This window comes from Notothenia coriiceps, unplaced genomic scaffold (genome assembly GCF_000735185.1).
Source record: "Notothenia coriiceps isolate Sejong01 unplaced genomic scaffold, NC01 NC01_scaffold00026382, whole genome shotgun sequence".
NCBI classification, from domain to species: Eukaryota; Metazoa; Chordata; class Actinopteri; order Perciformes; family Nototheniidae; genus Notothenia; species Notothenia coriiceps.
The window spans coordinates 22,578-35,733 of NW_011359083.1; the positions used below are offsets into that span (position 1 = coordinate 22,578).

At 39.0% G+C, this 13,156-nt stretch overlaps 1 protein-coding gene across 1 annotated transcript in view; it reads left to right on the forward strand.

Annotated features, from left to right (window-relative positions):
- The window catches only part of LOC104956807 (fibrinogen C domain-containing protein 1-like), a gene marked incomplete at its 5' end in the record, with an annotated part of 66,222 nt that overhangs the window by 15,247 nt on the left and 37,819 nt on the right, over positions 1-13,156 (forward strand). The window contains one exon of the mRNA XM_010784349.1: positions 8,601-8,697. Coding sequence (XP_010782651.1) covers positions 8,601-8,697 — 97 coding nt within the window. The remainder of the gene's footprint in view (positions 1-8,600; positions 8,698-13,156) is intronic.

A 13,156-nucleotide genomic window follows, 5' to 3' on the forward strand; every position in this document is an offset into this window, starting at 1 on the left:
GAAGATAAACATGACTTTGTTATTATACAAATATGCTCAACAGTGTACACAGTTTAATACTGGCAACTTATAATTGTGAGAAATACGAAAACGTCTTATAAAGAGACGTGTCATAGAACATGTTGCGAAACACACAATAGCCAGCATGGGTAATTCCAGTTTTGGAAAGTCTGCCGTGGTTCCATTACATTTCAAAGAGCTGTTGACGCTCAGCGTAACCTTGTCGCACTGCCACTCCAACATCCAATCAAAGGGCTTGAGGACTAATCACGGGGTTTGTAAAACAAGGCGGATGTTGTAGTCCCAAACAATAGCTGGGGATTCTGGGTAGTGTAGTGTCTTCGGAAACTGCAGTGTCTAAACTCCAAAAAAACTATTTGTTTCTATGAATCGAAGGTTAAAAACACAAAAGCATTGCACACAATTTAAACCAATCAATATTGTGTCATTAACAAGGATACACTGATGTTTTTTAGTGGATGAGTAATGCAGATATCACTGTGTAATCATTTGACAGTGAGGGGAATATATCCGGTTTTATTATGAAAACTTAGAGACCTGAAAAACTGTTTTCACCCACATTAAATTTACATGGAAGCTGCCGCATATACACGTTATCCTGGCGAGACCTCAAATCATCTTCGTAATATCTATCAAACTATAGATCCTACACATCCACTGGACGTGGATTCTAAAAGTACAATATACACTTCTCGCCAGAAATCTAATCAAAAAGCATTTTAATGGCCAAACTATTCTACAATTTAGGATTTTCCAGAGAGGGTTATTTGTGAATAAACGTCCCTCCGGAGCGTTTGCAATGAACGGGCCGGGAGCATGTTGTTTCTTACACGACCACTAGAGCACCTCTAGTGGTCGTGTAAGAAACAACATACACTTTAAAACGTGTCTCTGAGTCGTAATAAGGGCATGAACAATTGGCCTATATGGTCGTTTTTTGTGGGAGGACAGGCTGACATATAACTGAAATAGAATCATCCGTTATGATTATGTGCACATGGTGAATACATATTTTGCAATACAACACAATAAATAAAAGCTTTGTGAAGCTTCGAATATTGCACGTTGGTTCAGATGTTGGGTAATTGTTGAGTCCAATCTAACTACTGTATCGACTAAATAATCTGATACATTGAATACCATCTGTAGTCTATTTTATCGTACGCCTCTAATTTTGTGGGCAACTTGAGACAAATATTGAAGCTCCTGGTCCCAAACTGTTACTTGCCCTGATTCAATTATTCATAAGAATAAAACTGGAAGAAGGCAACGCCTGTATTTGATGTAACGCTAGCCGCTGGAGAGATGACGTTTCCCTCTGTTGCATTTGTTTGAAACACTTAATGTGCTTGTGTGCTTTATAGACAAAAGATCTCAAGATCAGACGCAGGCTTGCAAAGAGCACAAGAAGTGCTCAACAGACACATGATCCAATCAAGTCTTCCATAGAAATAACACAATAGCCACAGCAACATATATAAGCTGCTCCCTGGGTGTTCTGCACACTGCTGTTTGCTAACGGAACATTTGATTTCTAGCTGTACATTTCTTTCAGAATTCAAAGTAACTCACTGGTATAACCGTTTATATAATTTCCTCCATTGTTCACACAATCTTAACTTGAATGTGAAGTGAAATGCAAATACACCCAGAAGGAGTCCAGATGTAACCATCATGTAATAGGGTCATATTTCAGCAATAATCCATTTCTGTTCACACTTTTTTACAATAAAACTTTTCTCTCCTTCTTTAACCTTTGAAACGATATCCTCGCGGCTGGCAAGGCAGCAATCATCCTCTTCTCCTCCATCTTCATACAGAAACACAACACAGAGCTGGCAGCAAAAACGGAGCGGTAGAGCATGCATACGCATGTTTTTTAAACATTTGCAATATTTAGAACTCGATAAGTGTGGCTGCACAGGGTTCCATTAGCTGTTATTGGTGTGTGTGAATGCAAACACAGGCTGTCGTCACTGCTGATTTTGTAGGTCAGTTTTTAGATGTTTTTATTGTTTATATTGTGAGACCTAGCTCATCTATTTTCTCTCAAATGTCTGCTGTATCTCCACTGCAGTCCTCAGTGTGTGTATGACACACACTTCACCTTCCCCACACCCAAATAGAACACTTCTGTCAGCTTCTGACCTTGACAGAAACAACTTTGATGTCAACCTCTGTCCTCCAGCCAGACATTGTTTGTAAAGATTTGTCAGTTGGGATGTTAAACTGCGTCCCAGAGGAAACCGTGTTTGTTTGTTTGTTTGTTTGTGTGTGTGTGACTGTGTGTGTGGGCAGTGTGGTGAGGTGACAACTAAGCCAAGACACTACAAAAAACCGCATTTGAGCCACAGTATGTCAAGTCAGTTTATTTATATAAGACTTTAAAAAACAATAGGAGGAGACCCAAAGTGCCTTTCATTCAAGGGAGAGGGGTTAGGATCTGCAGGAATACAGGTATACAGAGTAAAGGTGCATTCACTTCAATGATATATCAACTGAAATAATGCTTAAAAATATATTCATAATTTAGGAGAAATGGAAGAAAAAACATCAAATAAAAAGCAGGAGGACATTTGAATACAGGTACAAGGGTACTTGACAAAAGCCAAGGGGCCTCCTCAGACTAAACTAAAATCAGGCAAAAAGAAAGACGGTGTTTACACTTTGTTTTAAATTGTCAATGGTTGAACAGAGCTTGAAGTGGAAAGCAAAGCTATTTCGTGGCAGAAGAGCAGTCACAAATAAAGCTTGTTACTTTTGGTTATGAGGCATGAGTGAGGGAATAGAGGAGTTGTTTTGTGGAATACCTAAGTGGCCTGAGGGCAAAATATGGAGTAGTAGCAGTTCAGTATTTTTTGGTGGAGCTATTCCAATAAATCTTTTTTAAATCAACTCAGTATTTCCCTGGTTAACATTTCAGTTGAGCCAGATCAGGGATTGTGGGAAGTAAAATAGGAGAAATTATACCTATTCTCAGGTAATTGTTGTACTTAGTGTCTCTCCTGTGACATGTTTCCATGCCTTAACGTTCAAAAAGCTCTTTATTTGTCTCATACTGCCTGTGCTGCAGCACCTCTTTTCAACCTCTGTCTGAAACCAGAGACCAGTCTGCTCTGATTGGTTAGCTGGCCGGCTCTGTGGTGATTGGTCAACCGCTTAGAGATGTCCCGCCCCTTAGCCTATCACGTACTGTACAATGTGTTTGAGCGCTAGCAAATAGAAGCATGAGTGTTACGCAGTGATGTCACTATGTTTCGGATGTAAACTAAAGGAGTCCAATGGAGGCATTTCAGACGAGGGGAGTGTGTGAGAGAGAAACTCCCTCTGGAGGGAACACAGAGAATGTATTCTTTGCAGACCATTTATGTATCCATTGTATCTTTGTAACTCTGGCACAACAATGTCCTTCGGGATATAAAAAGTCCTATCTTATCTTATGTGCATAAAACCTATATAAAACACTACAGGGAAGGGAACATAATATACCCCTTCAAAAGTCTAACACATGCAGTTCAAACCATTTGGTGTTGAGAAAAGGTTGAATTGGCCCACCATATAAAGGAAATAAGAATAATCAAGAAGTGAATGAATAACTGTTAATAAGATAAGAGCTGATTTCATTTGGATAAGATTTTAAGAGGATAAAAGCTGCCCTTCACAATACAGCTGACCTCTTTGTTAAAAATCAATGTTAAACATGTAGAGAAATACACCCCTCTGTAATACTCCAGAGAGTTCTTTGAAAGGTGAATAATAAAAGCTGTTTTTTTGTTGCGCTAATGATCTTTTAAACATATTCTTTGCCCTTTTCTTCGTGCCACTGCGATGACCAGTGCTGGGGGGCAAGTTCTTTGTGAGGGAACGTAAGAGTCAGAGCAGATGTACCGTCTGCTTATCTGCCTCATGGCTGCGTATCCCTGCATGTTCTTAACTTGCATGTTTTCAGTGATAAAAAAGGCCAGAAGCAACATCACTTTTTTTTTCCACTGTGCCTACAAACTTCAACATTAATATTAACACCCACACGCTTATACAACCCCACATGAACCGCACACACACAGAAAAGCAACTGTGACTGGACTAAAATGTGAAACATGCATTTATTTAACAGCTTTAGATACAGAAGCATAAAATACAGAGATTCTGGTGGATATGACCTTTGCGCCTTTCCATCAAAACACAAACAGACACCTGCACACTACAGGCATGCATGTGTCTCCATGGACACACAATGCATGCCAACTATGAACAATACCACGTCCAATAGGTATCCAATTTTGACCACTGTGTTTCTCTGAAAAAGATTGGAGTCTTTGTGTGCTCCATGTTTTCAGGGAACAAACATAGATGCTGAGCTACAGGGTCAACATGCAATTTAATCTCAGAGGGGCTCTCCATTCTTACAAGGCTACTAGACATGGAAGGAGGCAGGGCCAAAAAGACAAGAGTGTTAACCCTTATCTGAACCCAACTACATGCAGGTTAACCTACCGCTGAAGAACACGTATTTCATGGGAACACTGGTCAAGTTCGTACTGCTGCAGTGACTCACAGTAGCAAAGACTGCTGGTACTCTCAAAGGAAAAATCCTACATTTATCATGAGGAGATTGTCTCCCAATTGCGTTTTGTGTAAAAAAAAAAAGCAGAGATGAGGATCTATCTGCGTCAATAGAACAATGCTATAGTATAAGAGCATACTGCTATTTATTCTCCATTCTTCCCATTTCAACTCTGGATATGTCTTTGTCACATGTCAGGTGGCTCTACACTATGTATTTAGCCAGACAGGCTAGATTTATACGAAGCTGTGATAATGTGGGCGATAAATTGTCCTGAAAGGCCATAGACGATATGAAAAGAAATTAAGGGCTTGAGTAGTAATTGTATAAAATCTTTTCACAAAGACTGACTGTTGTCTGACACATCAGTTTGACTTTCTTTTGTGTTAATTTAAACGAAAAAAATATGTTTTATGATTTATATAGCCAAGGGGGCACTTTTTTTGGATTTGTCTTGCCCCCTAAAGTGCTGCTAATACAGTGAGTGCCGGGGGATATTGAACAAAAAGCCATTAGGGATGGTTGAAAAGGAAGCTCATTTTTAACATAGCGTTATCAATTTGCAGTCTTCTCTATTCCTGCTGATTTGAATGTCGAAAGGGGAGAGAGGGCGTCAGATAAGGAAGCAGGAAGGTCATTATTTCAAGGAGAATTGAGTGACATGAATGTTGTCATTTTTGCAGACGGTCATGGTTTACTGCAGTGCTTTTATCAGAGTTTGACATCAATATCAGCAGTTAACCCTGATATTCAGTAGAAAACACAGCAGGGGGGGGAAGCTCCCTCTCAGTCCTTGAGTGCCCCGCTGCCATATCAGTAACATGATGACGGTGCATTGTTTGCTCTGCCAAATGCCAAAGCCTTTTTTCCCAAGGTCTTTTGATTAGTCTAATCAGGACATCACTGCCGTAATGGCATTATTAACAGGATATTGGCCCCAAGGTGTCAAACAGAATATCATTTAATATCACCGTGAAAAGATTGATTTGAGGTGAATATGTGAATGGATCATTAGCACGTTTATTATAGGCAAGTGTTAAACGAAGGTATTAAAATATGAAATCACATTCAAAGTTAAAACACATTTTACACACACATTAATCCAGCACAAGACTCAGTCTTTTCGATTTAAGTATTCTCTGTGTGTAACTAAGTGTTTTTCTTTATACTTCTGTCTGTCTTGGCCAGGTTTACCGAGGCAACATATTTATTTTTTACTTACTTTGTAATTTCAAATTCACACTACATACTGTATGTCCGGAGTATCGCTGCAATCCCAGATATCTTATTCCATTTCATCTTGTGACTGAGTGCATTGGATGCCATATGTTAAGTATAACGCTCTGTAACTCTTAGCAATATTATAATACTACTTTAGTAGGGTTTTATTGTATGAATTACAGTGAATTTGACACCACTCCATCTGTGCATAAAGCTGTTCTGAAGCCTTAAACTTGGAATGGGAAAATGAGCAACACTCCAGACTTTTGTATAAATAATTGATAACATTATTTAAATACACTCTATACCACGCATTAATATTGAAATCTACAGTGATAATATGTATGCTACCTATCAGTTTCATGGATACAGAAAATAGTTTTTATTCCAGTGCTGCAGTGTCAAACCACACAATGGTTTCTTATTAAAAGAGGCCCGATTATGCTTTTTAGGTTTTTGCTTTTCTGTATTGTGCTATATAGCTTTGTGTGCATGTAAATGGTCTGCAAAGGCTAACATCCCTGTGTTTCCTCCAGAGGGAGTTTCTCTCCCACACACTCTGCCTGAAAAGCCTCCATTGGACTCCTGTGTTTACTTCTTCTTCATAATGACATCACTATAATCTACACTACAATCAGAGCAGACTGGGCTCTGGTTTCAGACAGAGGGTGAAAAGAGGTGGTGCAGCACAGGCAATATGAGAGAATAAAGAGCTTTTTGAACATTGAAGCATGGAGACATGTCACAGTAGAGGAACAAAATAGAAATATGAACCAGAAAATAAGCAGAATAAGGACCTTTTAATCAATGTACACTGTTTCTCATGTATAATAATTAGTGAATGAGAAGACAGGACTACAGTGAACTCTCACTAATAACAGTCACTCACACCATATTAATACGTTTGACCTCGATTTGATATAAGGATTTGAATTCTAAGCAGATAGATGGATGGATGGAAGAATGGTTGAGTTAGATTTTTGTGTCAGCTTAAGACGTATAATCACTGACATCATTACAGATAACTGGGACATCTTCTGATGGAGTAATGCACCGAGACTGTGAGAGTCTTACGCAACGTCTGATACAAATCCCTTTTTGTTTCTTGAGTTTATGACAGCTTCATGCAGCAAACTGTAGGCTCAGTAGAGGTCTTACTGGAAATGTCATAGGGTTGTAGTGTATGCATGGGGTTTTAAATAAACCCCCAAAATAACAATTCTCAATTGTATGTTTCAGTTGAACAAATAATATTTTGTATTCTCGACAAATCAAATGAAAGCACAGGTATATATAAAGCAAATGCCGTGTAGGGATATATCTTAATACTCCTCAAGTAGACTTATTTAAGAAATGCCATTACCCTGACTGGCATGGCATTTGTTTATTTTATATTATATATTCTATAATGTATTTTACAGTAGTAGGATTGTGTATGTGGAATAGAAGCAAAATAAACTAGTGCTCCAAACACATATTAATCCACAGCTGAAAAATAGTTCCTTACAATTGCACTATTTATTTTGCCGAACTTTACAGTTCTCTGCTGCATAATTCAGGATTTATGGCTTCGGAATTGTCTTTTTTTTTAAGTAGTAGCTACAAAGGGTGAGGCTAATGCAGGACACCCAAAACTTTTATTCTGAAAATCTTGGTGAAGGTTTAAAAAAAAAAAACACAGCTGAACTGTTGGGATTAATAAGAAAGAATCTGTCAACAGAATGTAGGTCTGAAGGTGATCATATCTCTGGAAATAATATAGTAAGAAGGAGAAAAATATTTGCTATTATGTTTTAGGAATTCAGAGTGCTCTGCAAGTCGCTGTAATCCATAGATGGTGTTGATAAATTATGATGACACAGTAATGATGATTAAGATGATCACAAATCAGACAATTATAAGGATGAAAATGATGTGATGGAAGATTTTGCCAATTGCTCTGCAGGATTGTTTTTCTTTGTTGGCACTGATGTTAAAAGCAAATATGGCTGTTGGTGCCATCTGGTACCTTATGGTATGTTAGGGGATTAGTCACTCTCAACATAAATTGTCTAAGGGAATTTCCTTTGTCGTTTCAGTATGGCCACCGCCCCCCAACAGCGAGCTCTAGTCTATTTTCCATCTGCATGCATTTCCTCTTCAGGAGCATATTTCCAATTTCCTTTCATCCTCATTCTGGCACTTGGTATGTCAGCACATTTGTTATGCATAGTTTTTCATGGGAGGATACAGATACTTCACATGTGCACACACACACACACACACACACACACACACACACACACACACACACACACACACACACACACACACACACACACACACACACACACACACACACACACAGCTGAGCTAAATTGCTGCTATCTGCGAAAACTCCTTTGTCCTCACATCGATAAAAAAAACAACACTCAACTTCTCCACAAATCATTGCTTCCTAGAATTGCATTGTTCCCGGTACAGTAGGAAGAAGATAAATACTCTCTGTGTGTATTTAGGATTATTGTTCTTCTCTTTCCTGGCATTTCAATTAATGATGCAGATTCCACGACGATTTGATTCAAAGTCAGTCAAGATTTAATGGATTCCTTTTATTAGCTTCCGACAAATTGCGTTTTTAGTGAGGGAAGAGCATTTGCATTATTCATTTGTGAAAGAGCAAGCATTTACGAGTTCATTCGGTGTAGTGGTAGATGGACTCAGAGATAAACAGTGAATGACTAATCACAGAGGAGGATGAACCACGGAGAGATGAATCTGTTCTGACCTTTAACCTCACGTTTTGCTTGCGTAGGTGATCCAGCGCAGGGAGGATGGCTCGGTCAACTTCTTCAGAGCATGGGAGTCCTATCGTGAGGGATTTGGCAAGATCACCGGTGAACACTGGCTCGGTAAGTGACTAAGAGTGTGTGAGTGTGTGTTTACCATATGCGTACTGTGGCCTGTAATTCAAGATGAAACCCTGGAACTAGATAAGATAAGATTAGATCAAATAAGATAGAACTTTATTGATCCCAATTTGGGAAATGTTTGTGTTGCAGCAGCATAAAAAGACATGGCATTATACACTAAAAATTCAAAGACAAAGAAATAAACAAGAAAGTAGAAAATATACATGTTGAATTTACAAGTTAACAATAACAAGATACAAAGAAAGGTATTATATTTACATAAGTAGGTGACGGATGAAATATTACATATTAGACTGAATATATAAATGTAAAATGTACAGAGTGAAGAGAGAAGCTATGGAGGTGATTTGTTGTACAGCGTTATTGCAGTGGGCAGGAATGTTTTCCTATATCTGTCCTTGTGACAGCGGACATATACACAGTATTGTCAACGTAGGTCCATTAGTTGAAGTGTTATCTTGATTATAAGACCTAATAAAACCTTAACTCTTAACATCACCACAATGGCAGCCGCTTTGAGATAAGGCAGAAAGAAGGAAGGACGTCAAACACACAGAGTGAAATAATGACGAGTGATTGAGCGAGACAAATAGACAGCCATAGAAATGCAGATAGGGAGAGATAAGATGACTTCTCACATCATGAAGGAATGAATAATGAAAACCACTTGAGTGAGCATAATGAAGACGATTGCATCTAAAGTACAAGATGTGTGTAAAGTGCACTTTTATTATGGAAGTCTGTTCGGCACCACAATATCACAACACAAGCCAAAAGACGAGCAATTCAATTACAATATTTTAATTTCCACAAGGAAAAAACAAACAACAGTATCATTATTCTTTTTACTATAATTTGTTTTTTTCAGACTATGCTTGTCCAAATCCTTTTATTTCCTCCTGGCAGCATGACACATTAGTCCATGCCTCCACTCAGATTTGACAGGAAGAGAATGCCAACATAGAATGAATTTGACAGTGAAATTATGAACTTTTCTAAAGCCAAATTATTTGTCTTCACACCACTTCTCATTATATGTTACAAACAAATTCGTCTTGGGGTGAATACGCTCAGCTTCCACCAAGTTTGTGGCTCAAAGCTGCTCGCACATTCATATCACATGTTGTATTTATTTTGTATCTGTTCGCATTCACACAGACTACACACGTCATCGAGCGTATATTGAAATAGACAGCTTCTTCTTCCATCATAGAGTGGCCTTTCTAGCTTCCTTTTAATTGGTCTGACATTTGTTCAGGTAGCGGGAGAGACAGAGCCTGAAAGCAAATGTCTCACATCAGTTGTTGAGACTGAAAATGAGAAAAGCTCATATTAAGGTGAACACAGGACAAGTGAGTCAAACAGAAACAACTGCAGCGTTGAGTGTGACTCGCAAAATATAATCACATAATCAAAAGTTGTTATGTCTCCATCTCAACATTATCTTAACTATTATCCCTGTATACCTTTGTGGGATGCCTTAATATCTTGTTATTGTTTGTTTTCTACACATGAACAGGACCTGTGATGGTTAAGTGATTTTCCCTTCCCTGTAGAGTGTTATAAAGGTTTAAGTGCATGTAAATGGTCTGCAAAGGCTAAAATCCCATGTTACCTCCAGAGGGAGTTTATCTGAACATTAAAGCATGTGAACATGTCGCGGTAGAGGCAAAATATAGTAATATATTTACCTGAAAATGAGCCTAATATGGTCCCTTTAAAATAATGTTGTCGAGAACTTAACCTAAGGCACTTGAACGCCTCATTTCTGATCCCAGACGCTCCAGGGCTTCTGCTGTACCTGTTACCAGCTGTCGTACATACTGTGACTGCACTGTGATTACTTTCAAACTAAAGCAGTGAAATTGTGAAGTTGCCAACCGTCTGAAGCTTGCCAGATGCCCACAAGTGATGATTCATCACATCAAACAAAGTGTATGTGAAAACAACTTAGCTTATGAACTTCAACAAGAAAAGTCCATCACCCAATCAGCAATCAAGGGGATAAATATTGTGATAGTAAGCTATTTTATATTATTGCGAGTGCGTTACTGATCACCACATTTTGCCTGCTTACACAAAAACACCAGTCCCAAAAGCCCCAAGCATTTGCAGAAATGTTGTTTCCTGAGGACATTTGGATTGAGCTACAGTGTTAATGAGCTATCGCCATGCTCCGTCTGCGTGGGTCTTTAAAACCTTTCTTTGCTGTTTGCACACCATCAGACTGGTGGAGTAAGTGAAGCTTGAAGAAGTCTATTTCTGTAAAAATGAAAATCTCAGTGATTGTCAAGGTTGTGGACATGCCAAACCACAGCAGAGATACCCTCCAATGAGCACTCTACATTAAAGCACACACACACACACACACACACACACACACACACACACACACACACACACACACACACACACACACACACACACACACACACACACACACACACACACACACACACACACACACACACACACACATCAGGAGCATTACTGAGGTCATTAAGAAGTATCTGTGGGGAGCTCAGTTTTTCAGTCATGCTAAATATGGCCCTGACACCAAAGGGGGGCATTTGAGTGCAATGCCTGATCAGGGCACATCTATTTTGTTTATTAAGTCTGACTGTAATAATGTGTATTAAATGGCTTGATTACAATAGTATTGCATGCAAGTCTTAAGATAATCACACCAAAAAAATCCAGCCTCTCCCATAATGTAGTCATCAATTCCTCCATGAATTCCGTACAAAAGCATCTACAACGATATATTAAAATAAAATGTACTGTGTAAACAATATATCCGTTGTTTTCCATTACCATTTTCTACGATTGACACTTTAAAAATACAAACAATACAAACTGCTAGTGGAGCCTCGCAGATGGGGGTGCTGCAGCCCCCTCAGCAGGGGGGGGGCAGGAGTTCCAACAAGCCGTTTAGGACAGAGAGTGAATACACATACTATACAGAGATGCTGTATGAGAAACCAATGTGAGTTTGGAAAATTGTACAGTATAAATCTATTCTAGTAGACCTCAACAATGGAATTATGATCAGTAGAAATGGCCATGACATGGCACCTTTAACACTTGTGCCACCTCCAGGCAAATTGTTGCACAGCAGCAGTTATTTATTTTTGTATAGGCAGATTTCAGAGTGATTGAGAATCTACTAATTAAATGATTGATCAGGATGTGAACATGTAACTTTGGATATAAGCATGCAGGTTGACACAGCAGGTCTGAAACATTCGGGACTGTAGCTCTCACTGCATCTGTATAATAGTAAGTTTGCCTGCCTGCTTTTGGGTTATTCTCCACCTTCACCACTCTTTACCCTATAGACAGATAGAAATGCTTGCATAGACTGTATAGCGTTTGCAGAGGTTATGTGAATTAATGGGGATCTAGGTCTCTTTGCTTACCTGAGGCCATTGCAAAGTGCAGCACATAATAAAAACGTGGTTAGTGTGCCAGCGAGATCTCCCCATGGCACGTTGCAGGAGCATGGTGGGAATATGGAAAGCTCTGGATTTAGTACACTGAATTCCAATGAGCCAGCAGGCAACTTTGAACCTTTTAGAATACCCTTGCTCATCCAGTGTGTGCTGTTGTCTCGTCACCCCCATCATCGATTACCCTCAGGGCATAAATGAAAAATGGATCCATGCTTGCCTGCAGCCTATAGGAAGAAATTGCAGTAACCTCCGACAGCCAAGGATTGCTGACTAATGCCACCTCTGAAGATCTGCACATTTCTATTTTCATAAAATGCAGCAAGATTTAGTTCAAGGTGTTTGCATTGTTCTGAGCGTCTTTTATTTCGATTGCAGTAAAAGTAATCAGAACATGGTGAAAAAAAGGAGAATGCTAAAGGCAGAAACAAATTGTGCATTCTTTTTGAAAAGGACCTTCCTTCACTGCATAAGATAGTTCCTGAGAGATGTGTGCCGGATGTACAGTTGCAATCGAAATGCTTCAACCCCCATTACACATTCTGTTAATTGGCAAAATATACAATTCCTCAGCTGTTTGCAAAAAGCAAATTACACAAGGACTGTTAATCTAGTTCAATTAAACTAATGTTACAAGAGTTTTTATCCAAATTCAACACAAAATGCTTGTGTTGACTATTGCAGTCTCAAAATGGTTCAACCCCCTTTGTCAAGCACACCTGGGCAACTAATCAAGGGCTTAATTAGTTCTGGTGTGCTTGAGAAAGGACACATAAATACCTGGGTTGCGGTGGAATAGTCAAAAAATCAGCTCCTATCGTCTATCCCTATCGTCTATTCCTTGACATCTGTGTGAAACGTCACCAGGGTTGGGAGGGTAACTTTGTAAATGTAATCAGTTGCTGATTACTGAATACATGGCTCTGTAAGTATCAAGAGCACAACTGAAACATAACATCTGAAACGATGTAACAACATAATACACTTTT